The following is a 27,108-nucleotide window of genomic DNA, read 5'->3' as shown; positions in this document are numbered from 1 at the left end:
TGAAATAAACAAATGTGCGTAAGAACTTCTTTACAGTGAGAGATGGAGCACTGGAACAGGCTGCCCAGGGAGGTGGTGGAGTCTCCTTCTCTGGAGATGTTCAAGACCTGCCTGGATGCCTACCTGTGCAACCTGGTGTAGGGAGCCTGCTTTGGCAGGGGGGGTTGGACTTGGTGATCTCTGGAGGTCCCTTCCAACCCCTACAATTCTGTGATTCTGTGGAATAAAAGGTTCTGTGTTGATTGATACTTCTTTTTGTAGTGCTTTTCTTAAACTGTTACATCGGCCGTATTGGGTCCATCTAGCCCTACATCCTGTCTCTGCCTGTAGCCAGCACAGTTGCCTGGAGAGCAGCATTGCAATAAGCAATGGATGAGAGGATGCTGGGCCAAAATATTTTCTCTGCTTTCTGTGACTGCAGTCGAGAGTGCTTCAAAATCAGTGGTATATTGCCCAAGGATGGCAGACACACAGGGCTGGCGCCGGGCTGAGTCTGCAGCATCGGGCTGGAAGGAGGTGTGGCCACACACTGCATGGAGCAGCAGTGCAGGTTCCAGGTGGGATCCTTGCTCTGCTCCTTCGTCATCAGCGTAGTTTGGGTGCTGGGCAGATGTCCCGCTCCAAAGCCAGATGTTTGGAGCATGGCTGGGAAGAGAATTTGCTTCTCTGAGCTCAAGCAATAGTATGATTTAGGGTTAATTGATAAGGGGATGACTCTAATGTAAAATAATGGTTGTAGTGAGGCTAAATAAGTTATCACCTTTTGTAGCCAGAAAACTATCCAGCTGCGATGGAAAGCCAAAATCTGCAGAGGAGAACCATCCTCCAGAAATCATGGGGGCACCAGGTGGTATCAGGAACTGTTTTGCTCTTGGAGAAGTGCTGGTCCCACTCTTCATTGCGTTTTCAGGCTGCCACTTTTCTTCCTGAAGGTCCTTATTCCAGGGGAGGGTGAGGAGGTCACAGGAGTGAACACCCGTGCTGCTGTGAACTTAGAAAGCTTTTCAGTTTGCTAGACTCTGGCAAAAGCCTCTGATCTGCACTGCACAATCGAGCCTCAGTTCACGCTGGCGGTGGAGGCCTGTAGCTGGTAACGTGGGCAGCTTCAGGCTGTCCTGAAAGGTTTTGTTCAGCGTGTGCCTCGGCTCCGCTCGCTGGCCCTCGCCTTTCTCAAAATGTTAAGTATTCAGCCCTGCTCCACTGCATTATCTCACAAATCTCCTTTTGTTTGGCGCTTTTCTGAAGCGTGCATTGTGTGCGGTGGCACGAATGGTGGCTGAGCTGCATTTGCAGTGTGCTCAGAGGGGCTCTGCGGCACGGCCCGCTGCGGGCTGCTTCGTGCTCGTGCACAGCCTCCTTGCCTGAAACCTGTGAATGGAAGCACAGAAATACCACAGCTTTTATTTGGTGGTGGCTGTGTCATGCTCCTATTCCTGGAGCTGTCAGACGGAAGGGAGCTAATCTGATAACCCCTAATACTTTGTCTTCTGTGATCTTGCTTGATAGCTGTGCTTTAACGCCCAATTTCTTATAGAGTGAGGAGGAAAGGGAAAAAAAAATCCTGTTCAGGCTCAAATCCTGTGCAGCCAGGCTGCTGAGTTTTCATCAAAAGCAGGAAACAGATGGACAGGCGCAGCTGCAGGAGGTGCTGCAATTCTGAAATACTCTCCAGGCGCGTGCATGCAGGGACATCAGCACAGCAGTGCTGCTCTGCACCGTGTGGACGGGCGGCCCCACAGCCCGCAGCGCTGCTTCCGAGAGGCACTGCTGGCACAACATACAGCTCTGGGGCTCTGGGCCAGCTTACTGGAACGGTGTTAAAATATGGGGCAGACGGACGCATCGAAGACTAAGTCTTGTGTTTGTGCAGCACGCTGAGGGCCCTCTCTTGGGGAGCTTCCCTCTGTATCCTCTCCAGATGCACTTTCTTACTCTCTGATGAGTTCTCCTTTGCGATCTGTACAGCTACATAATGAAGGGGTCTTGTGAGCTGACGGAGTCTCAGAGGCAGCTAGAGAGAGCTCTGGGACGACCGTTCTTATGTGCTGGGTACAGAAGAGCAAAGAGGGTCTGCAGCCAAGCAGTGCCCCAAATCTGTGTCCAGCCACTCACACAGTCTGATGTGCAGTCATTGCTCAAGGGATGCGCTGTAAAAATTAGCCTGTATATTGTTTGTTGGACTTTTCCTGTTTGCTTGAAAGGTGCAAATGTTTAGATCTCTTCCAGGACAGATCTGAGTTATTTTCCTCATTTGGGAGGTTTATTTTCTTAAGCAGTTCTGTATTTTTTCTTTCTTTGTATAGTCTTTTACAGAAAGTAAAGATATTTTCTGAGCAAGAAGTCTACATAAACACAACTGTGTAGAGGGGAGAATGTGTTTCGCTGCCTGCTTTCCCTTTTCTAAAGACAAAAGAGCCTTATTGAAACGTGTTTCCTTTCTGTCTGCTAATAGGTTTGCCTTCCTTCCTCCTAACAACGAGCTCAGCATTCTCCCATCCTGTTGGGTATGAATTTCAGCCTGGACTGTTTTCCCTGTTGAGGTGTTGAGTCATTGGCCTTGAATGGGAGCTGCAGCGGGACTGGGGAAATCTGTGGCTTGGGAAGTAAGAGGTTGTCCAGCCATGTGGTGGTAAATGGGATGAATTTTAAAAAACAAGTGTAAGGTGCTATTCACTTTTGTCTGGGGCTCCTCATGCTTTTTTCCTAGGTTTATTTCTGGATACTTTCTTACATTATAGAGCTGGATACATTCCAAAACATTATGCATAAAATGACCCAAGGAAGGGGTGGTTTCCGTCAGTCAATAGCAGTGTTCCATTTTAAGCTGTATCAGGTTGAAGGGGAAAAAATCCTGTACTGTGTCACTGGAACTCTTTTGTGTCCTGGAGGAAAGGTACTGAAAGTCTTTCTCCAAAGGCTGTGTGGGAATTACGTCCTGAAGTCTGGATATTCTCCAGAGCTTAGTTGTGCTAATTCATAGAAATGCTAAACTCACTAAACTGGACAGCAGAGCTGCAAATTTGGCTGTAAGTGCAGATAGTGCATTGCTTTGTGTGCACTGTGATTACCAACACTGGGCTGAGGTGCACACTTTGCAAGAGTTAGTGAAATGGACAATAATTAAAGCAGGCTTTGCTATGTGCAAAACAGGAAGGAGCTAAACAAGTCAGAAGAAAGCTTCCCATGCTTTTCCCATGCTTCCCAAGTGTTGCACACTTTTAGTTACACGTTTAGAGAGATTCGGAAGAGTAGATTTTGGAATGGCATTTACTCTGATTGTTTGGTTTTCATGCAAGTGTTTTCAAGAGCACTCAAACACCCGCTAATGAGGAAAGAGGTGCTCGGAGGTAGGCTACAGAATTCTGTAGTATTCCCCTCCTATGCCCTTTTCAGCACAGTTCTTCAGACAGAAGTAATGAGAATTACTTGTGGCAAATCTAGGGGATTTGGGAACTTGTCCCTTCCCTACCCCTCAGCTTAAAGCTGTAGTTCCTCTGGAAATATTCGCAGAAAGAAAATCACAAGCTTCTGTGCTGGATCACTAATCCGTCTGTAAGGAAATAGCCATGAGAGGGACAAATGCGTCGCTTGAGCACGCGGTGGGGCAGGCCTACGAGGTCTCATTGACTGCTTGGCTAATGGCAGCATACTGAACTGTCAGGCAGGCTCATTAGGGACAAGCTGCTAATTCAGTCAGTCAGGCTGCCAGGCTGCATTGTGCAGAGCTGAGCAGCGTGAACAGAGCCCACAAGCAAAGCTGCTGGAATCCGCTTTTGTGCTCCCTTTGGACAGCTGTCCTCCCTTGTTGGCTTCTTTCCCCAGTTCTAACTGGCCACGTGGAGTTTTGGCACTGTTCATGTTGCCTGAAGATTAATTGTAGATTGCAGAAGTAATCCAACTGGTGCTAACCTCAGTAACCCTGCTTCTCTTCCCAGCTGATTTTGCATACATACCTTTAGTCACAGTGTCAGAGCCAGCGTTAATTCACTGCGTCTGGTGACTTAATTGGAAATTGGTTTAAGCTTTCTCTTTAAACCCTAATTTGGAATGCTGTAGGTGTTTTCCTTATCTTCACTGCTCACATCTGCTTGGCAGCATATGCTGAAGTTTGCATTTCTTTTCTGCTGTCAAAAGACAACCTTGGTCTCCTGGCTTGATTTTTCAGTTACGTCTCTCTGGAGCGATGACAAGACAGATCTTTAGCTCAGTGACCTGGAGGCACACGAGGGCCTCATGCCTTCTCAGACGTCACACGAAAATCTTTCCCAAGAATTGAAATTCACCAAAGAACTGCAGGTGATTTCAGAGTCACCGCAGTATTTGCCTTGCAAATCCACCACAATCCCTGGAAGGACTTGGTACTGAAGTATAATGCTATGGGCTGGCTTTTGGAGCAGAGAAGTGGTGGGGAAAACCCGTCTTGTGCAGCCCACAGGGGCTGGCATCCTGCTTTTTGTGTGATGGACCCCTTGGGTGATTATCATGGAAGGTTGAAGAAGGGTAAGAGATCGTTTCTGGCTCATAAAGGGAGCAACTAGATTGTGTCAGTGCTGTCTCTTTCTAATGTGCATCAGAATATAAAGTTGATTGAGGAGTTGGAACCCAACAGAGGGTTTTCTGATTCTCTGCCATCTGCTTGACTTTATGACTCCAGCTCCTCTCCCATTCTTGGGGATGATTTTCCCTGACATCTTCAGTCTTATTAAAACTTGTTTTTGTTTCTGCCCAGTCTTCTGCCAGAGAAAGGCTGAAATGGATAAGTTTCTGGTAACCGTTTTCTGTGTTTTCACCTGATTTGTCTCATTGTTTTAAGGCTAGGTCACATACTTAAGGATTTCAGATGCGATCAGAAATGAAGCAGAACAAGGTTTCCCAGGAGATGACTGTGTGTGCTTGTGCAGAACGTGCTTCCCAGGGAAATGGTCTGCAGAATTACCTTGCAGAATGCTGCACAGCTCCAGCACGTGTGTCACTAACTGTCCATTCACAATTGATGATTTCTCCAGGTAATGCTCTCCTCCAGCTGTGTCAGGCTCTGTCACCACACTGGGAGGCTGCCCTCCTTCCCAGAAACAACAGTTCCTGCCTCTGCCTGTTCACATGGAGGGGTATCTGTGTAAAGCAGTGCTCCATTCAGGGAAAGGAAGCAGTATTTTTCTAAGAATGGAAAAACACTTGCTGTGTGGGAGGGAAAACTTCTTGTGATCAAGCACTGAGTTTCCTCAATTCACTTTGTGGGGGGGTTTCTATTGGAGTAAGGCTGGAGGAGGGAGATTTGGGATGATTCTGGGAAGCTTTGACTCAGAAAGGGGAGAGTGATTCATAGATTTTTAGTGCTGTTATTTATTAAAGCCAGAACAGACCATTGGACCTGGTCTTATCTTTCCTTTTGAAAATGCAAAGCACTTATGTGATGACCCAAAAGAGTTTGTGGGTTTAAACTTAGGTCTTGTGGCATTAAAATATAAATCCCAGCATTGGGAGTCAGCCTACCACTACTTTAAACTAGATTTGTGGTCAGTTACTTCTGGAGTCGTGATGGAAGAGTTCGTTCATTCAAGAGCTGTTCTTTAATTTTCATAGGGAAATGCTGATTACCAAGGAAATCAGCTTTTTTAGGAGGAGCCTTTTTCTTCTCCCTGATTTGGAAATGCATATTTACTTCTCCATAACTTCATTGTTAGTACTCAAAATAAACGATGAGTTGCAGGATGTACCTTAGAAAAAAAGATTTAAGCTCATCTTTTCCTTTAAGCTCGCCTTACACCAAAGGCTCACACAGCCCCAGTGCATTTGGATATGCTGTGTCAGTGGCTGAGGAAAGCTTCTGAGCTTCCAGCAGTCCTTGGTGGATCCTGGAGCAAACAGCTTCATTACCCTCCTGAAAACACTGCTAGCAGGGCAATCTCATCATGCCTAAACTGCTGCCTTGAATTTTGTTTGTACTGAGGTCAGTTATGCTAGGTAATGCCTTAATCTTGGCAGAGGTAGGGAATGCATGCAGAGGCTCTTCAAGAGAGAGAAATGATGGAGAAAGGACAAACATCCATTGTCACAACAAAGAGGAACTTGGACTTGGAGCAGCATTTAACTGCATTGGGGTAAACGAATCTTCCAGAACTGTGCATCAGACACTTCAGACAAACACAGCATCTGTCCTAGAAGGATTTAATTATGTGAAATAAGCTCAAGATAAACTGATTTGTGTCAATAGCTGTAATAAACACATTCTGCATAGTTAAGAAATCTCCAAGGCTTTGGATAATCAACTGAAATCTCAATTCAGTTTAACTCTGATAAGCATTTATCAGTAATTTTAGACATTTAGTTGACTTGTAAGCAATCCTGTAAGATCACCAAAACCAATTTCGTGATTCACAGTTATTACTGCAGTTGAAACTTTTTTTGCTGAAGTATCCAGAGTGGTTACAAAAAAGGATTTTCCTGGGAGTGATTTTGCTGCCTGGGAAAAATCTCACACAGGTGCAACCGATTGGAAAAGCCAGACTACATTTTTTTTTTGTAATGAGAAAAGCGAAAAAGAATCCAACGAAGAGGCAGTGGTGTGTTGCCTTGCCAGCAAGGGAAGTCAAGAAGACTGCAAACTTTAATGGAAGTAGAATTTTGGAGGGAGAAAGCTATAGACTGCTGTGAAATGTACCCAAAGTTTTCTGGTTTACAGAACCAATAGTTTAAGAAGCCCACAGAAGTATGCCAAGAAAAGCTTTCAGTCAGATAATCTAACATGGCTACTGGGGAATGTTGCACTCTTTTGTGGAGGAGCTGACAGGGGATACAAGTCATCTGCCATGCAAGAAGATTTGCTTTGCTGTAACCAGTTTCAGCTGCAGCAGCCACCACCAGTTCCTGATTGAATGACACCAGTGCCACAGGGATGGTGACCTTCTTCAGCTGAGAGGAACAGAGTTGGGTGAGTGACCATTTTGGCAAATTCTCCTAGCTGCACCCTGCCCTCAATCTGACTGTACAACACTGATGTATTCCTCTTCTCTTCTAGGAATGAGAACTTGGCATCCAGCAAGAAGGTAAGCAGCTTATTTAGTTATAACAAATTCCACATCCGTTCCAAAACTAGGGATCTTTTCAATCTGAAATTGAAGTCAGTCTCAACTAATTTCTCATGCAAAGGATTCTGCTCAAGTGTTTCTTTTTTGTTTTGTTTCAATTTAATACCTTATGTACATGCAGAATATAATGACTTACTCTTTTGTCTCCTTGGCTAAGGAGAATTCATTGTGTATTTTTGCTTTGCCCCACTGTTTTGAGGAGTTCATTTCACCTAACAAAATGATTACATGTCCAAAGTCCAACTCCTTACCACTGTTACACATACTGGATAAATTGAAGCCATACTATCTCAAATATATGTTTCTGTGACACCAAAGTGTTTGGTACGATTCTAACTGTAGATGGAACTGAGAAATATTTTATGGTTGAGCAAATAAAACAACCAACCTTCCCCTGCTGCCTCCTTCCCTCACCATTCTTAAACCCACTGCAAACTGCTTATAACCATTATTTGATCTTTTCCTACAGCATCCATAGGAGCCTGTTGAAGCAGCCACCTGAAGCACGGTTCTCTGAGCACTTTCAACCTGTAGCCTTGTGTGCCTCATCTCTGGATCACCGCTGCCTTTGGGCTTTCTCCTGGCCCTGAGTCAATCTGCTCGCTGTTAAACGTTCTCCCATCTGTTTTTGGCTCCACGCTGGATTTCTGCTGGACCCTGAAAGCAGTGAATAGTTGTGAAGGAAAGTGATGCAACTGAAGCCGAATACAGTTTGAAGAGCCCTCCATGTGGAGTTGCTGAATACTGGAAGCTTCCCTTCAGCATTCGTGGTTCCTTAGTTACTTCAGTGCCCTGGTATGCAGAGCTGGCCTCCTTGGCTCTGGTTTTATCTCAGGTTTTTCTCACTCCTCTTTCCTCAGACCTGTCATTCCTCCTCAGCTACTCTTCTTTCTCCCTGCCTCAGGTGCCATCTCCCTTCTGTGCAAAAAACCTGACTTTTAAATCACAGCTGCATTTTCAGTATTCTGCAGATTTGGCTACGTGCTTTGTTGCTGCAGCTGCTGGCACCAAACAAAAAAGATAAGCATATATTAAGGCAGGGAAACAATTGTTGCTTCTGCTCCGTTACACTGGAACACATGATTAAAGTACCAATAGCTACTTTGTCTGAGAAACTCCCTGCTTGAATGTTTTCCAAATCATAAAACGAGACCAAAGATCTATAATCTTGTGTCACGACTCATAAATCCACATCTCCTCTTGTCCTTCTACTCTGGATGGATGGCTTGTAGAGGAAACTGTGGTGGTTTGGTTAAGTCTGCATTTCAGCAGTCAGTCCTCTTAGGTCAGACATGCAAGAAATATCTGTAATTGAGCAATTTGGCAGTACTTAAATCACATTTTCCCCTTTGAACGTTGGAAATGTCCATGTATCAGTGAGACTCACAATCCACATACCTCTGCCCTTGTTGAATTAGACAAGGTATCGCTTGCTGTTACATCGCAACTCCTGCTGCAAGATAAGAACAAGTTGTTACCTTGATGTAGTAAAGGAAAACAGCTTGATGTTCTTATAAAAGCATATACCTTTTTAGTATACTTTTCTAGAGTAAAACAAGGCTCCTGACTGCTCATTATAAGAAATAAAGCTGAACACATTTTGAAATGAGTCTTCTGAAAGCAGAATTTGGCAAATGGGCAGCAGTGGGAGATTTAAACTGATGTCTGATGACCTTTGTAAAGCAAAGCAAATGATTGCTGTTTGCTAAAAATGTGTTAGCGTTGGATGCTTCTGGTACAGATGAGCAAATGAAATTTAAATGGCTGTCTGACAATCAGCAAACTTTACCTTCTGATTGAGCCTACAAATGCTATAGCATAGGCCTCCAGGCAGAAGTTTGAGGCGCTGCTTTTTTTGATGACCACATGATTTAAGACTTTCAGAAAGTAGTTTTGCTTGCAGTAGACAAGCGTGACGAGAAGAGGTAAAACCCTGAGTAAGGGAGTTAAGATCAGTTCCCGCACGTTCCATTCCAGCACGGTGCATCCTTTGGTTGCCACAGTACTTGTTTGAGCATCCTGGGGAAGTGGCTGTCACAAAGCAGGGGTTGCACTTCCATAAGAAGGACCAAACGTAGCTGTAGCTTTCACCTTTTGCATGGCCCTTGGTAGGCAGAGGCAGAAGCAGGAAAGTGGGCCTCAAGTGAAGCTGCTCCTGGATCAGAAATACTCCCACTGTCTTTACCATGGCACTACTGTAGCACCATGAAAAACAGAAGCACTGTTTTCTGGCAGTTCTTTCTGCAGCCTCTTTTACTCTTGCGTTCCTCTGTTCTTCTTTCTGTCCTGTATGCTGCTTCTTCGCTGCTCTCTTCTACGTCACTCCTGATTTCACTTATTATTCCTTTATACACTTAATCCAAGGTTGTCTGTTTTAGCGACTCTTTTTCCTTTACTCCCTGGGAAACGCCTGCATTCTTCTTGTTCTCTTCCCAGGGCTTTTTTATATGGCATCACCAGCTCATTTTAGTGGGCTGTGAGCCTCCCCATGCTGCCAGCCAAGCAAGTCCCTGTGAGCAGCAGGCTGGTCAGCCTCACCTGCGTGTTTCCCCTCTGGGATGTTCCTGGTGGCTGCTGCCAGGCTCAGTGCAGCATGTCCCAGTTTCTGTGCACGTGCTGGGGTTACAAGAAGGGCTGGCATAGAAAGCAATCTGGCGTCTTCCACAGCTCTACTTGTTATTTTGTTTTCCCTCATGAAGGAATATAAGAATCCATTTCAGGAAAATTAACCCATGTGGAACGATTTTTTTAACATCTTTGGAGGAATACAGGATAGCATTTTTCTTGCAAGTCTATCTGGACCGCTTCAGGAAGCTGCACGGACTAAGCTGGGGCTGATTGGCAGCTGTCAGCCACTGGTTATACATGTTCAGTGTTTTCTTAGGCAGGATGAACTGCCTGCTGCAGCTCTGGGATGTAGCAGGAGGCAGGGCAGCATTTTCATTTAATTGCTTGTGGAGATAGCTGCAGGATTGTGGTGTCAAAATATTGCTAGATCTCCAGGGATTTCTTGTCATTTTGTTGCCACAATAAGGTCATAGTTGTCACGGTGGCTTAGTGCAGCCACAGAGTATGTGTACGATTATTTATGCAACCTGAAAATGTAGTGCAGTAATAAAATGCAGTGTTGATGTGTCTGTGATTCTCATTCATTTGCGTCTTCTAACGCTTCTTTTGTCCTCTGCAGTATTATTTAAATGCTTATTTCTCGTGTTGGAGATTTATGAAGATGTTATATTCTATCAGAGCGGCTGATTTTTGCAGTATCTGAAACATGATTCTGCTTGTGGGTTTGTGTCTCTCAGCCATCTTTATTACCTAGACATTTCAGTTTGATGAATCCATATTTATAAGGAATTTGTTCCACAGTAGATCTGCCATTGCACTGTTAATCCAACATGACAAGCAGCCTGCAAACGAGGTGTCAAGCATATCTAGGCAGTTTCCACTTGAGTTTTCTCTGCTGTCTTAAAGACCAATCCGTGTTGTGGAGCATTTGCAAAGTGATGTGAACACAGTGCAGAGGTACTGATGAATTACAGGAGAGCAAACATTGGAGATAAAAATGGGGTTGCTCGGTCTCCACCCCTCGCCAGAGCAGGACCAAAGCTGGCTTTGCTTGAGAACTGAAGGGTTTCTGCCTTTCTGTGTCACAGGAGATTCTGTTCAGGTTTGTGTTTTCTACATGCGTAATGTTAGCCTTTAGCAGGAGTGGATTTTTTTCAGCAGAAATGAGCTTAGTTGCTTAACGTGAAAAAATCCTTTCTCTCTATTGTAATTTTGAAGGCCCTTTACCCACACTATAATCTTTGTGTCTTTCCTCTTGTCTCCTGAGAGATGGTGCAGTTCAAGCATCAGGGTTGAATCAGAAGAGCTCTTATCCTGTGAACAATATGAACAATGCTCCAATTACTCTCTTGCCTGTGTGCAAAAGATTAGACCATGATCTCTTAGATGAAAACACCCCTGGCAGGTTGCTAACATGTGCAGGCTTGCTGGCCCAAGCAGAATTGCTTACATTAGTAAAAATATCAATGTGAACTTGCTGTACCACTTACCAAAGTCATAGCACTGCAGCCATTGCAGGGCATGGCTGGAGTAGCTTTCCTGATGCTTCTTTGTGGTTTTATTGTTTGCATTTGTCATGGCTTCAGTGCATCTCACTTCTACCTTCATTTTTTTGTTCATCTGTTATGACGTATTTGAGAAATTCATGATTCTCTGATTCTGTAAGTTGCTGATTTTTCTCCCAGAACTTTAACTGCAGATCTTTTGGAGGTGTTGCAGAACAGAGATGAAATCTGAGCTCGTGGAACTAATCTGTAAAAGCAGGAGTTAATCTAATGCCAATCTGCTGATCCATATAAACCATGCATGTGCAGTATTTTGTTGTCTATATCCACAACAGGAAGCAAACATGCAAAAAAGATGAAGCCCAAGTGTATGATGGCTGCAATCAGCCACTGCAGCTGCAAAGAATTTCCCAAGACAGATGAACGTGATAATCACAGTCCAGCACATTAACCTGTATGTTAATAAATGGATGTGCACAAAGCTAGCCTCTCTGATAAGGGAGAGATGGAGCTGAAAATCATCCCTGGAAATCTGGAGGACTTTTAAGGTGAATAGGAGAAGGAGGAGAAAAATGTGCTTTCCGGGCTGCAATGAAAGATGGCTTTGGAGGAGGTGTGTGTGCCAGGAGCCTGAGGCAGGAAGCGGAAGGTAGAGAATGCAGCGTCTTTGAACACTGGCAAATCTCCTGGCTGTGCTTATGGTCTGACAGCATCTCCTCACTGACTGCATCAACACGAGGGTTATTCGTCACTTCTGTAGCTTCATCACATTAGGTAAAGCTCACACCCTTTCTATCCGTGCGCATTTTTGCCTGCCTGGGGAGCTGAAGAACAGCTTCGTACAATGACTTCATCGGGAAGGTGCACAAACACGCGTGTCATTCTCTGTTCAGATTATGTGATTTATGTCTCAGAACCACTTTTGTGTTTGTCTGCCGCAACCATTTTTTACCCTGAGTTGTTGATTTCAGAGGCTGCTGTTTTGCTATCTGTCATCAGAGGTTTGGACAAAGATTTCTTCTGATCAAAATATTTGTCTTTGCAACACTCTCGGTGAGACATCCCCAGATGTGCGTCCTTTGATGCAGTTTAGGAATGGCTGGAAGTAATAACACACATACAGTTGGAGAGGTTTTCATACAGTGTGCTTTGGGAAGCTGTGGTATCTTTAGCAGCTTTGCCATCACACTTGTTAGGAGGCAGCCAAATACAACACAGAGCTGTTTCTTTCTAAAAGCTGTTTTATAAGAAGCATAGTTCATCACACTGATCCACTGCTCCCACATTTGACGAGTAGACCATCAGCAACCAAACCAAAATAAGGGATCAGAGCATTAGAATCTTTGGATTTGCATTTCTTCACTAAATGTCGTTGTGTGCAGATCTCATTGGTGGTTTTGCTGGTGATGGTTGTGACGTTGGTCATTCACATGATCTGCCACAGGTGGTAGCATTTGGGAGCGGGGAGGACCATTCAGCACTTATGCTATGAAGGTTCTATGAATATACTTTGTATCTAAAGTGATGATATTTTGTGGTTGAACTGAAGAATGTATGGAAAGAGTGGCGGGATCCATTTGCAGACAACATAAAAAGCAGATCCTCCTGCTTAAGGTACAGAGTTTCTGCCATTTCCTTTAACAAGCTATGCACACGATGATAAAAGATTGTTTAGAAATGCATTCTGATTTGACCATGCTTATGAGTGTCTTGTTTTAGCTGAGTAGATTTCTGTACCTGAATATCCCTAAGAGAAACAGGGACTCTAAGCAGAGTTTAACTGAAACTTTAACATTCAACATTTATAAAAATGGACATTGTGTAGCTGATCACAGAAACTAGACTTTATGCTAGAGTGCAGGTACCAGAGACTAACCAGATAACTAACACAGTCTCCTATGCAAATATTCACAGTGGAAAAGCAATTAATCCCTTTCCAAAGGGCCAGTGCAAATCTTTCAATGGCACAAAGCCTGCTTTTGTGGGTGCAGGTGCTTAGCAAGTTCTGAAGATTGACACATGCAAATATCTTGAAATCAAATTTTCTAACTCTTCTAAATTTGCTGTAAATTCTGTGTGCTGTGAAAGTAGCAGTATATTACATGGCACGTGAACACTGTGTGAGCAGAAATTCTGGACAGTCATCTCAGTATGGAGCAGGACTGCATCAGCTTTAAGCTGGGGTATAACGAAGCTGTAACTGATGGTTTCCAGGTCTTCTTGCCAAGCTGCCCATTTTGATCAATCGTAGCAAGAGACCCTCATTGTATAAAAATTCTTTTGTTGAAGACAGCAGACAGGTTCTGTTCTGTCCTCAGAGACAGTGGCGTGGTGCCAGCAGCAGCAGCCAGCGATCCAAAGTGTTGTGTTTAATCACAAGATTAATTTTTCTTTTTATTGTCTTTTCCTTTCAATATCACCAAGCATGACATGTTGTAAAACAGTAACACCATTTGAACAAGGGCTGGCTAGCATCTCTGAGCCCCCTGGCTATGTTGATAGCAAAAAGGAACATTTGGCTTGATGTAGTGCCAGTAGAGACTCCCAAGAAACCGGAGTAGGAAAACACACTTGACAATGGATGGGCCAAGCGCCTGCTGAAGGGGAAGCAAGAGGCACCTGGGTGTAAGATCTGCAGTTAGGGATCACTTTCTTTATTTCTTACATGTTTCCAATGCTGACTGTTTCAACAGTGTGTCAGATACCTGAGTTTTCAGGTGCTGGATCCAATCTGTTAATGGTCTGTGGTTCTCTTAGATGTCATTTATTTTAGTCCAGGCTGGCTGTATGCAAGATAGTTTATAAAAGGAGATGGCAGTTGATCCAGATCAAGTTAAAGATATGTACTCATCTTTCTGAACACGGTGACTGCAAGAGGATGTGCTTTGCACTGAATCATGTAAGAAAAATTACAGTTGTTTTTTTTTCCCCAAAGGATGACGATCGATTCAGACCGTCTACAGCTGTGACTGGGTGAGCATCCCAGTATTCTCTGCCATGATGCAGAAATGTGATCGTAGGTAGGAGGATTTGTAGGGAAGAAAAATATCAGCAAACAACTATTTTTATTCATCTTTGTTGAAGGGAGCGCTGGCAGTGTTTGTATGGCAGTTTGGTCTGGATGTAGGAACTGATCATTCTGCTTGGCAGGGTAGGGTATGTGAACTTGCAGAACCTGCTGTTTGAGGGATTATTAATTATATTGAAACTTCAGATATGATCTCCTCTCTCTACAGTCTATCCTGTAAGCTATGAATTTTATATACTTTAAGGTCAGCGCTGCTAAAGACAGATGATGGAACTTTACAGTATATGGGGGAAGATAAGTGTACCCTCAAGGCAGTATTTCTTTAGATTAAGATTTGTTTGTGAGTTGGAATAGTTTTACTGGTATCTTCATCTCAGAGGTACAGATCTGTGTGTGCTCTTTTTAGCCAAAGTTGCATTTTATCATCTTTTCACAGTCAGTAGAAGGGGCAAGCAATTATCGGTCAATCTACACTCTGAATAATGTGTCTGCTAAAACATCAAGAACCATTGCATGGCACAGCTTGATGCTGGTGCTGGTTTGTCAGGCTGAATTCCCTTGAAAACAGTTTCAGGTTGCTGTCTTGGCTTGCAGTTGGCTTTAATATCCATTTTACAGGGGTTGCTTCTGTCATTATGATCTTCTGCTAAAGATACTTCTGCAGTGAAACTGTTCTATGGTTGATACTCTTGAGAAAAGTTTACAGGAACTCAAGAGTAAAATGCACAAGTGCTTCTGGTGCACTGTGCTGCCATGGTTGTATGTCACTTTTCAAACACATGGTGTGGCAGCTCCCAGGGAAGCAGCCTTGTATGTCTCAAGGATTGCAATGTAAACGTGACACTTCTTCCCTCCTCCCTGTGCTTGCAGACCTGGGAGGGGTGGGACTGGACAGGGTTCTGCATTTATGTAAATATAAGGTATTGAATAGAGATTGCAGGAAGAAACTGTAAGCAAACAGCTGTCTTTGCAAATTTAGTATCTGTAGCAAAGTTCAAATGCCTTGTTGTTTAGAGTATTATTTGCCTTGGGCACCTGGCATAGACAGTCACATTGGCTTAGGCAGTCGTGTTGGCTGAAAATAATTCCCTCACTGCCTTTTCCACACAAGAGATGATTAAGTAGATAACAGCAACAATTGACTTTTGTGATCTGGCCTTGACACGTGTCCCAAACACCTTCTTCAGTGTCCAGCTCAATTCTTTTCCACGGCTGCAGTGCTCCACCCCTGATTTACCATCACTGCCACTTATGCCCCACAGGGGCTTCACCCTCAGCTCGCTTTAAAAGATTCCTGTTGGGTAGCATGTACATTCTTTATACATGGGGAATGTTTCTTATCCATCAATAGTGTGCAGAGTCTTCTGGAGCTACTAGACAGCTCCACTGAAGGAGAAAAGTTCAAAGCAAAAGTTATGTGAATTATGTGAGGATGTCTTTTTGATATCCACGAGCCCAAAACCTTGCTTGACACACTTACTGGTTTCTGAACAGAATTTATCAGCTGTCCCAGAGCTGCTCTGCGGAAGTGGCCACAGGGCAGGTGATGCTGGTGACCCACCTGGAGTGAGGGGAGGTGGTGAGGAATCTTCCACAGAGCAGAAAGTGTGCAGCAGTTTAGTAGAAGGGTTGCTTCGGTGACTGAAATGAAAATAATTCCGTGTATTTAGCTAAATAGGTGACAGGATCTGCACTGCAGATACAGGAAGGTTCTTTCAGCACAACGTAGCAGTGATAACTGATGGACTAAAGCGTGACAGTACAGAAACTGAAAATGGAGGGAAGGTACAGTGCTGCTTCTTTTCCTTTCACTGAATACACTGAGAATACTATCATTACTGAAAGAAAAAAAGAAAAAAGAATAGTAAAATATGCCTTTTCTATTCAATGGGGGGAAAAAATGGTCATTGGAAAATTCAGAAATTTCCCAAACTCAAAATTTGCCAGAGAAATCATGAGCAAATGAATGTCATTTCTGATAAAGCCAGTAGATCCAGATGCAGCTCTTATCTTGCCTGTTTGCCTGTGTCAGTTCCTGTGCAGTCACGCTGCGGTTGCAGTGGATGTGAGGGCAGATGCAGCTCTGTGTGATAACGCCTGCATGCGCCACAAGGTGCAGCCTTACAGGTAGCGTCCAGCACAGAAACAAATGGCAGGCAAGAATTAAAAAATGCTCTGTTTTTTTGTTCAGCCAACAAATTTGCTGCGTTCTGATACTCGAACAGCAAATGTCCTTGTCAAACAGAGGTCGTAGAACAAATCTTGCTTTTCTCTGCCTGCAAACCAGCGTAGCTCAGTCACTGATTTCTGAATGCTTGGGGCTGTACTTGGGGGCTCAGGCTGGTTCAGGACCGCTGGCACGGCCACAGCGGGACGGCATCTCCACGCAGTGTGCCTTTGTGGGACAGCTGCAAATCATTTATTCTGCCGCCTGAGTCACAGTTTAGGAACCCTTAATCCAAAACGAATGCTGTAAATCGTCCCCTGTGGACCCAGCAAAGTCAACCGAGCTGAAGACAGATGGGAAATTACAGCAATTTGCAAGAGAGATGTTTCAGAATGGTTCTGCCTTTTGTGATCTGTGCTCAGGGCAGGAGGCTGAGATTTTGCAGTGTTGCGGGCTGCTCAGTGCTCTGTGTGCTCGGTGGGCTGGAGGAAATACCAGTCACGAGTCCTCAAACCCCTCTCTGCAGGCTTTCTTCTGTTTGAATGGAGCTGAGCACTTTAAGTTGTTTCTTTGTCTCTGGCTGTGCTGTTGTGTGTGAGCAACACAAGATGATACCTTATCCGAACAACTCCATGCCTGCGTGTTTGTGAAGGCGTGCTTAGAATCGAGTCGAACTCATAGGAAACAAAATCCTGGTGGAAGTGGATCTGTTTTTCCCAGCCCTCTGCTCGGCCCTCCCGGTGGGGCAGCACTGCGGGCAGCACAGCCGCAGCCTGCAGAGGTGGGGGCTGCCCTGCGCCCGGCCTGAGTGCTGCAGGGCTGCATGGCTGTGGGCAGGGCGCTGCCTGGGCAGACTCAGGGCTGTTTCTGGAGCCCTTGCAGTGCTCTGGGTTCACATTGACCCCGTGTTGTGCTGCCGCAGTGGTGAAGTTCGTGGCAGGGTTCTGCTTTCTTGACATCTGTTGCTGTTCAACGTGAGAGTACTTCTTTTTCTCTTCAGCTGTGTGCGCTGTGTCTTTAGGATAACCATCTCATTATCTCAGGCCTTTTTTTTCCATGACATTCACAGAATGTCCTTGAGAAGCGAAAGCCATGGTTATGTGAATTGGAGAGAAGCAGGAAACACTGAAGGAGGTGCTACATATCAATTACCAGAGACCAGGGGCAGATTTATTTCCTCATCTGGTACAACCTAGCACTTCTTCTTTTCTTTTTAGTAACCTTTTGAAGGAGGGCTATTTTCTGTATAGCCTTTGCAAATGGTGAGTTTTGCAATTCAGAAATACTAACAAGTCTTAAGTGTCTTCTGACTCAGTGAAGAGGGAAGCTTCTGTTCCTGGCTGGAAGGGGCACAATCAGACCTCAGCCGCCTGGTGGCCCTGGTGGGATGGTGGGCTGCCTGCAGCCCTGGGGAGGGGGACAAGGGAGCAGCACCCACTTCATGCTTTCAAGAGGCAATAGAGGGCGAAAGTGCCTGTGTGGGCAGCGCTTTGTTTTGGGGAGAAAAAGAGAGAATCCAAACAATTTCAAAAATTGAAGTAAGTAATGCGAAAAGTAAGCAGTGGCTGCTCCCCTGTGATCTGCAGCTCCACGCTTCCCCTGGCCTGTCTGCTATTGAAGAGGAATGTCAAAGTATCCCAGATCTGTCTGCATTCTCTGATGTAAGCCAGACCCACTTTGTTTGTGGCGTGTGATTTTCAGGAAATACTGGAAGGAGGGAATAAGAGGAGGAGGAATAAGGGGTTAACTCAGAACAGCTCAAGCAGTTCATTATTTCCATTCTGCTGTGTTAGCTGTTCAGCAAGAAGTAAATGTTCATATTTTCCTGAAGAGTAAAATGATGTATCCTACTCTTTAAATTAAATCAAGGGACAAATCAAACAAACAAAAAAACCCAAGTGGATGAACTTGAACAAAGTTCTGGAATAAGAGTGTTTTTTTTAAAGTACACATAGAAATGCCATTGCCATTGGAAGTGGTGGAAGAACTCCACAGACACAACATCATCCCACAGTTCAGATCTGTATCCAAACCTCTGGCTTGTCAGTTTGGCCTGGAAATTTCTCAACAGTTAAATCATAAGATGCTTGATGCTTCTCATTCTGGTCCCAGCTGGGAATCTGGAAAGTATAATGCTTAAGCTGAGTATTCACTTTGATTCTTGGAAATAGGAACAACTTTTTTGTTTTTTTTTTAAATCTCTTTTTTTTTCCCTGAATTGATCTGCCTGTAGCATATTGTTAGCAGATGGTGACACATATGCCATTTGTATACTCTTCTATTTTGGTACAGGAGCTGCTAATTGTCCTGTTTTGGCTCAGGAGTATATTAAGTGTATTAAGTGTCTCTAATGCATCTCAGGTAATTATAATCTTGACTTGTGTTGCTGAATTATGGCAACATAGTTGGAAGATTTTTGATGCATTCAGGTCCAGTGCACAATTACACCTCTTCTGATAACTTTGTGGTTCTTTCGAACAAACATCCCCCCATATCACAAACCCATAGACTTTTAGTGAAATCTGAGCTATTAACAAGGAAAATGACAAAACAGCTACCCAGTGTCCACTGCAATGTATGAACGAGGTGCTCTCTGTCTTTGGGAGGTAGTGGGGTGTAGGGTAGAGCAAATAATGCACAAATTATTTTCACATCCATGGCTGCCACTGAGGTTCCCCACCTCAGTGCACTTCAGAATGCATTGACAAGAAATAAATCTGTATTCCAGGTTGAATCCCATTTTCCTGTCTCTGTAATCAAAAGTATATCTCTTAGGATGTTTTCCAAGCCAAGTAATTTTGTTTTCTGTCAACCTGAATTGAATACCTGTTCACCAAACCAAATATTGGAAGACTCCCTTTATGCCTTCCCCATGCTGCCAGGAACATTTAGATCTAAGATGCTGCTGCCGTGTTTCATCACTTAGATAAAAAGCCAGTTAATATGATAGTCCTTATGTATTTTAGTTTTTCATTGCTCCTCCAAAGCATTTTTATCGTTGTCAGGTGTTATAATAAGGTTTTACATGCAGGAGAAGCTGCTTCCAGAAGCCTGCCCTAATGCTGTTAGGTGAGCAGGGGCATTGCTGTGTGTGTAGACAGGAGAAGCTCAGGACTCAGGCTTGGCTTGTGCTGCTAAAGCTGGAAACATGTAATCTAAGTTGAGGGACACCGTTGTTTAATTGTTTGTGAAGAGTCTGATTCTGCTTCTGTCTTAGTGGCGCTCTGGTTGCTGATTCAGAAGTGCCTGAGGGATGTCCTGCATGCAGCAGCAGTAGCACCATGGGCTTTTGCTACACGAGGACTCGTATTTTGCTGCTGAGCCTCTCAATCTGCTGCAGGGTAATGGGAGGAAGACAAGAAGAAGCAAAGCCTGAAAGTTACTTAGTGATTTTTTGGGAGACTCAAGGAAGAAGAACAGCTCTATATAAAGAGAAGATAGGCTTCTAATAGAGAGGTGCAGAAAAAGGCTGTTCAGACACTGCTGCTCCCTGCCCAAAACTAGAAAGTAGAGTACAGATGATGGAAAGGGTAAAGATGATGAGAACAGCTGATGTTTCATGTTTCTTCATCTTGGTGAATGCAGTTGGAAGAATGCATTTTATTTTGTAACAGTTCCACTGCAGTGAGCAGTGTCGCTTTGTTTCGTTACTGATATTGAACCCTTGGTTTTGGTTTTAACCTTTGCTTTTTTGGTTTTAACACACATCTCTTTCTTTCAATATAATCCTATATGTTTGCTTACTGGCTTGTGTGTCCCACCACCCTCTGCTGGAAGGAACAAGGATTTTTCAGCTGTGGCTTTGTGCCCCAGGCAGCTCGAGTCCTGCAGCAGAAGCGGGCTGTGCACTGGTGTGGGAGAGGCCCAGTTCTGCCCTGCTGTTACTGGCATCCATCCAGCAGAGAGAAGAGCAGTGTGTTGGGGTTTGGTGTATAAAATGCTGTTTAGTTTCAGGACAAGGCACGGCCGGGTGAGATGGTGAGCATAGGGTCTGTGATAGCAGGGTGCTGAACTAGATGACTTGTCCTATTCTGTTTTGTTACCTTGACCACCGTTGTTAGGTCTGTAGATTTGAGGATGAATAGTGTTGCCAAAATAGACTGACTCACTGATGGTTCTCCTCTCATGTCCTGCCTGGAAAGGTGGCTGGTACCGGCTGCTGGCTTGGGAAGGGGTAAAAGGCCCCAGAGCAGGTAGCCAGAGGGAGCTTTCTTCCTCAGAATGGTTTCTTTTCTGGACGAAAGCATAGAGCTTGTCTGTCATGTTTATTTTCTTACATCTCTGCCCCAGTTATTTTTTTCTTAAATTCTTTCTATCTTCAGGCCGCTTTATACCAACCATGTAAATACTCTTTTTCAATGTAAAATGTCTTGCTCCCAGCTCACATTTCCATAAAACTGCTTTGGGAGGGTATCCCAGAGAGAAGTTACAGAGGAGATTCTAAGATAGGCTTTTGTTTTATTATTATGTGTCTGTTCGTGTATCTGATATATGAGAATGTTCATGCACTTCATCTTCTTTATCTCTTTGCTGTAGAGATACCTCTATGTCTTTGTTTTGTTCATCTCTTCTGTAGAATATGAAGTCTCTAAACTTTCTAGTTCATACAGGGAAACCTTTCAATACATGCTGTAATTCTGTCACAGTGTCCAGAACTTTTCAGATGAGATCTCAGACAAGGACTGTCTTCCTTCCCCGCACAGGCAAGCAGTTGTGCAGATGAAAGAACTTGCACCACAGCTCTGAAACATGTTATTCAGGCCATGGACAGGTACTGTTTCCAGATTTCAAAGGCAGTATATGATCCAGACAAGACTGCAAGAGCCTCTGGTCTTAATTAGCTGTACATTTCCTGAACAGCTCTCTCAAGTCATGGCAGAAACGTAACGGCCTCGCAGGATTTTTGTTCTCCTCCTTTGTACAAGGCTCTCTAATGGCCCCAGCATTGGAAAGAGCAGCTTTGTGCTGTAAAGTCACTTTGGATTTGTACCTTGTAAGAACGTGTCCAGACTGCTGGGTCCATCTGTCTCTGCTGAGATCATTGTATGGCTTCTGGACTTGAAGATGATGGTGTTATGGTTGTCCCTATGGTCATGTCACTCAGTGTTGGCTATTGGTATTGTTCCTATTCTGTATTTCTTCCTCATCAGTTCACATGACAGTAATGTCTTTTCTTAGATATTCAGAGACGCTTAAAAAGGGAGAAAAGGAACATGCTCCAGAGCTTTCAAGTAGCTTTGTGGAAAAGGTAGAGTATATTTTATTTTGGGAGTATAGCCCAGATAAGACTTTTTACCAAGAACCATTATATCTCAAGTTGAATTTTTAATTGATTTAGCTCCTCTGATCTGTACTTTGCCAGACATGAACCACTCACCTTTGGACTGAGTCCAGGGTGTAATGGAAAGTTAGCTGAAACCTCATCAGCTTTTGTTAAACCTGAGTGAATTTCAGCCCAGCACATTTCTTGTGAATAATTAAACAGTTAAGCAGCTGATGGATTTGAACCTGTGGCTTCACTCAGCCATATTTCACAAGGAATGGGCTCATAGTGTTTTTTATGGGTCTTCTTTTGGCCTCCTGCGATGGATAACTGCATCATCTGGCAACCCAGAGTGGATGTTTTTCCATCTCCCACTCATTACCAGCATGAGCTGCTCCATGTGGCACTCCTCTCATCAGTTTCTGCTTCCAGTGGTAAAGTCTCCAGTATTTATTTCTCTTTTTCCCCTTTTTATGTAACATTCTGAGTTGTTATCCTTTACTTTAATATCACTTTCTATCAGTACAACTGCTGTAGTCACAGCGAGGGTGTAGTGCTATGGCAACAGTGTATTAGCTGCAGTCTTGCCAGTGAGTAAGACACAGCACAGCAATCAGATGATTTATCAAAATCTGCTGTGGCAGAACTGAGCAGTGAGCTGGTGGCCTGAGCTGTCCCACAACCTGCCCATCTCTTTCCTGTTGGTTATGATACTCAGATACATTCTCTGCTGACAGTTTCCAGCGATGCCATTTTAGACCTGACTGACTTAGCACCTTGCAAAATATTTTTAGATGTGCAATAATCTGCCAGCTATCTTTGGCAGTGAGCAACAATGGAAAGCAAGCATTTTTTTTCTGTGACTTTTCCACAAAGGTACTTTCTGTGATTTCAGGGAAGGAGAGAACATATAAATGGAAGAAAATAAAAAGAACACTCCTGGAATGGAGCGCGTGAGAGATGTGTCAGATTTCCACTGCTGAAGGCTGCGAGCGCTGCCCTCCACCATGGGGTGCCCTGAGCTCCAGCTGTGGTCGCAGGGTGCAGCCGTGCACCTCTGTCCCACGTACACAGCTGCAATGGGCACTGCAGCACCGTACGTTTGTTAAGCCTTTGCCCAGATGTAGCAGTGCTAAGAAATCCCTTACACAGATTTTACATATACAAATGTGTAGATGCTCCTTGCCGTCAGGGTTTGGCCAGAAGCTTCTAGAGGAGTATCGAGCAGGGGCAGGCTGCTGCAGATGTAAGGACTCAGAAAGTTTTCAGTGAGACTGGTACTAGTGCTTAGACAAATTATGTTTGCCTGTTGCCCCCTCAACCTAATTAGTCTCCAGTTCTGCTTGCATGCAGTGAATCAGTGAGTTTGTATTACTCTTGTCACTACCTTAATAGTACAGGAAGGTGATTTGAGTTAGAAGGTGCTTTATTTTTCATGCCCGTGCCTTGTGATTCGAGTGGACATTGTTTTGTTGCATACCAGCACACTGAAGTCATTTATCAGGTGCTGCTGAACAGTTAAATGAGCAGTCCTTAGAGTCTTCTTATTAGGTGTGAGTATCCCAAGTTTGGATGTCTGTATGCTTGAGGTTCCCACATCTTCCTCATCCCCTACCAAGGCAGATCATACCATTGCTCTGCTATGAAGAGGAGACCTTGAACTCCTGCTGCACATTCTGCTCCATGCCTGTGGCTGCTCAGGAGCACCCAGTAAAAGAGCCAGAAAGGGTTATTTGTTGTTTAATTTAGCAAGGAAGGCAGTTGATGATGCATGAATTGGTCTGACACCTATCAAGTTCTGTGATCTTATTTGTTAATCTTTTTAACTTTCTGTTTTATTAGGGTAGGGTTTCAAGAGCAAATAGGATAAATGAGATTAAGTCTGCCACCCCAAATTACTCTCCTCTGAGTTACGAGCAGATTCACTCTGTTGAAGAAGTATAATTATGAGGAAAATGCTGCCTGTGTAATTGTGTGCTTCGTTCAGAAGGACTTGAGATCCGTAATTATCCGCAATGTGCCGGGGCAGCACATGCTGGCACTTCATTTCAGCCGTAAACAACACCATGGAAGGTTCCTGTCCTGCATGCTTATGGAAGTAGCTCAAAGCAGCATGGCTGGAATCGCACTGTTATCCGTCAGGGCTCCTGGTTCCATTGTGGGATCTAAATTAACTTAGAGCATCGGCAGTGCAGTGCCTTTGAGAAGTGCTGGTGTGGTCACCTGGAAGGTGGTTGTTGGTGGCGGGGTGAGGAGCACCGCCTGTGTGGAGCAGCGTGTCGTTGGAGCCGTAGAGGCACCTGGTGAGGCAGGGGTAGCTGCTGGGACACAGGCAAGTCCCTGCACACTCCGTGCTGCTCCCTTCACTTAACTTTTTCATGGTCTTTTCCTTCGAGTTCTGCAATGACTGCAGTTCTGCAGCTGATCATAAAGTGCAAGGGCTGTTTCTTTGGCTGTGTGATTCCATGGTGAGATGAGTTGGTGACACAAAGACCACAGCCTGTTGAAACCTTGGATTCGCCAGCAAACCCAAGAAAGCTTTGAATCCGTGTGGCGTTTATCTGAATTCATAACAGCTTCCATTAAGTAAAGCCTATGAAAAGTTCATCTAGGTGTGTCCCAGAGATGAGCGTTATTGCTGCTGGAAGCAGCTCTCCCAGAGGAGGAAATGCACAACGTAGGCTCACTGCAGGGCCTGTCCGGATGTTTCTGCAGCTTCCTTCTCGTGGCAGAGTGCAGAAGGGCAGATGCCACTTTTGCCTGATGGGTTAGCAATTAAACCAGCCTGCCAGATGTGGATTACAATTTTTGTTACTTTGGCTAAAACTGTGTGTGCATTAGATGAGAAGGATAGAGAGGATGCGTCATGTTTTGTGAGTCCTGTTAGCAGTTTGATTTTCTCTTTCAGACCATTTTGCAGTTATGAGTCAGGACTTGATCTCACATCTGTTTTTATCGATCAGCCCAGTTTACAAATGAGGCCTCTTCTGACCCATCTAAAATTTTATGTAATATCTAATACTGCATAAATATTCTGGGAAGAAAAAAGGGAAGGATGGTGCGCAGACCTTCTGGCTAGTATGTACAGTGACTCACTCTATCCTTCATTTCAGCTTCCATGAAGTATTTTCACACACAGTGTTTACCCATTAAATGAGCTGTTTAGTTTAGCTTATGGCTCAGGTTTTTCATAGTATTTTGATGTATTTGTTGGGAACATGACAAAGGGAATAACAAATGGGAACATTAACTCATCCTTACATTAATCATCTGAGGGAGTCTCTCATGTAATTTTTCTGTGAATTAGCAGCTATCTGGAAGAAAAAGTCTCTTGCCTGCTCACAAAGAAATGGGAGAAAATGTGCTGTCCTTCTGATGCTGGCCACAAGAGCACACGTGTTTAACAGTGTCTCTTCAAAGTCAGTAACACCATTCTCAGCTGTTCAAAACAGCACATCAGTAGCACAAGCAGTGCAAATTAGATTTGGGAGAATATTGGGTGTGCATTGGTGTTTTTTTTTCTCTCTGCAGGCTTCAGGCTGGCAAACAGCCCGATTCAGCTGTAGATGTAACTCAGGCAAAATGTGATCTGGAATGTGTGTGTTAATGCTCGGTTTATGTGAATGGTGGCAAGGTGCTGCTGCTGACTGCCTTGAGCAGTTTGCCAGGCTCCCTGCTGGCAGGGCAGGCAGGAACTGAAAGAGAAATAAGATTGCTGTAATGCTTAGCAGTGAGCTTTAGAGAGGCTGTAAATGGCTGAGTGAGTAAACGCTGCGTTTTATTGGACCCGGTTGCCTGTCTTGGTCCAGCCCTCCTCTGCAATGGGAAATGATCTTTGCGGTTAGAGCAACTGTCCTGTAAGTAACAGGCATTTCTCCAAGCTCTTTCCAAAGTCCCCTTGTTTCTCTCCTTGTCTTTTTTGTCCTGCCCAGTTACATGTGCTGAGTGTGCTGTGTCTATCATTGTTTTGGAGCAGTACTCTCATGGCAGTTGCCATTCCCTTTCTTTTCAGCATTCCCAAGTTCTGCAGCCACTGGCAGAGCTCATGCTCTGTCCAAATTCCCACCAGGGAGAGGTTTTGCAGCGTTGGTTTTGCTTGTTATTTAGAGTTGGAAACCACTCAGGAAGATTCTGTGGGATGTGAATGGCCTTTGCGTTGTACCTGCTGTGGTGATCAAGGGTGTAAGAATCCTGTTTTGCTTTCTGCCAGATGAGAACTGGGCACTGTCTGTAAGCAGGCAGTGTACACGATAAACAGAAATGCAACAATTGAACGCAGCTTTTACACAGAGAAGCAAAATGCCAGGTTGCAAATAAAGCAATAGGGTTGCAAAGCCCCACAAGCCACGTGAGCAGCTGGAGCTTTCTGTGCTCTGGAACAAAGCGTCTTTACAAAGGGCGGCTGCAGCGTACTGAAAATTGCTGAAACTGGCAATTGAAATTTCTGATGTTAAATTGTGAATCTGGCTGAATGGCTGGTGGAGAGTGGATGAGACTACCTTTGTGATGGTGGCGAATGGGAAGAAACTGCTCGATACAGCCAAAAGAGCCCTCACCTGTAACTGTTCTCCTCCACAGGTGCCCCTGGCTGACAAAAGCCATCTCCCCAGCCATCCCGGTGTACAATGGGCTCGTGTTCTTGTTTGTGCTGGCAAACTTCAGCATGGCTACTTTCATGGACCCTGGAGTTTTTCCACGAGGTAACAGAAAACTGATGGACTGATGGATGCCCCTTCCCTCTCCCCCCCCTCCCTTTTTCTTTTCTCTGATAATCTTTCTTGTAGATTTTTAATTTGTTTATGTATTATCTTTTACCCTCAGCTGACAGTAGAGGTGATATAGTAGGAAGAGCTTCTGAGACTTCCCAGCTTCTGAGCTGGGAGGTGTCAGTTGTCCTTGCACTCGCTGGGGCTGGCAGTTGAGGGTACAGCACTGCACAGCATCCTTCTCCTTTGAGCAGCTCTCCTGACTGATGTGATTCCAGTTGCCATCCCTGTGTCATGCTGGCATGTTGGATTTAAGTTGCTGTCTTCACAATAGGAAGTTGAATGTAGTGGAGGGGAGAGGCTGAACTTTCTGAAACATCTTCATCAAAGCTGACTTTCCTTCCAAAAAGCCTTAAAACAAATGCATAAGCATTGAATGCTAGAAAAGGCAATGATTAAGTCTTGCTTTAGAGTGTCTAAAAATGTATACCTTTAAAAGATATCCCTGCTTGAATTAGTATGGGTGCACAGCTGATTAAATAGGATAAAGATTGCTCTGCTCATGTAATGGGAAACACAGTGGAGCTCTCTCTTTTAACACAACTTAATGAGAGAATTATCACCTAATTTTATCTGTCTTCCAATAATTATTCTCATGCAGTTTGCATCAGAGACTGCTCTGGGCAGTCTTGCCAAACCGGTGGATCTGTGCTCTTTGCAAGGTGTTCTTGCCCAGCTCTGTTCTGTGAATATAAAAGCTATTTTGAATTGCCATTGCACCTG

At 44.3% G+C, this 27,108-nt stretch overlaps 1 protein-coding gene across 4 annotated transcripts in view; it reads left to right on the top strand.

Moving 5' to 3' along the window:
- Positions 1 to 27,108, top strand: part of ZDHHC8 (zinc finger DHHC-type palmitoyltransferase 8) — an 87,668-nt gene that overhangs the window by 37,083 nt on the left and 23,477 nt on the right. For 2 of the 4 annotated variants that reach the window (XM_052690958.1, XM_052690957.1), the window contains exon 2: positions 26,198 to 26,319. In XM_052690958.1, the coding sequence (XP_052546918.1) occupies positions 26,198 to 26,319 (122 nt within the window). Of the gene's footprint in view, positions 1 to 258; positions 6,932 to 7,018; positions 7,047 to 7,557; positions 7,884 to 26,197; positions 26,320 to 27,108 lie in introns of those variants that run through there. The other 2 variants (XM_052690960.1, XM_052690959.1) reach the window with 2 other exon arrangements.

Source organism: Tympanuchus pallidicinctus, unplaced genomic scaffold (genome assembly GCF_026119805.1).
Source record: "Tympanuchus pallidicinctus isolate F22 unplaced genomic scaffold, pur_lepc_1.0 scaffold28, whole genome shotgun sequence".
Classification (NCBI taxonomy): domain Eukaryota; kingdom Metazoa; phylum Chordata; class Aves; order Galliformes; family Phasianidae; genus Tympanuchus; species Tympanuchus pallidicinctus.
Note: the sequence above shows the minus strand (reverse complement) of the source record. Positions and strands in the feature narration are given on the sequence as shown.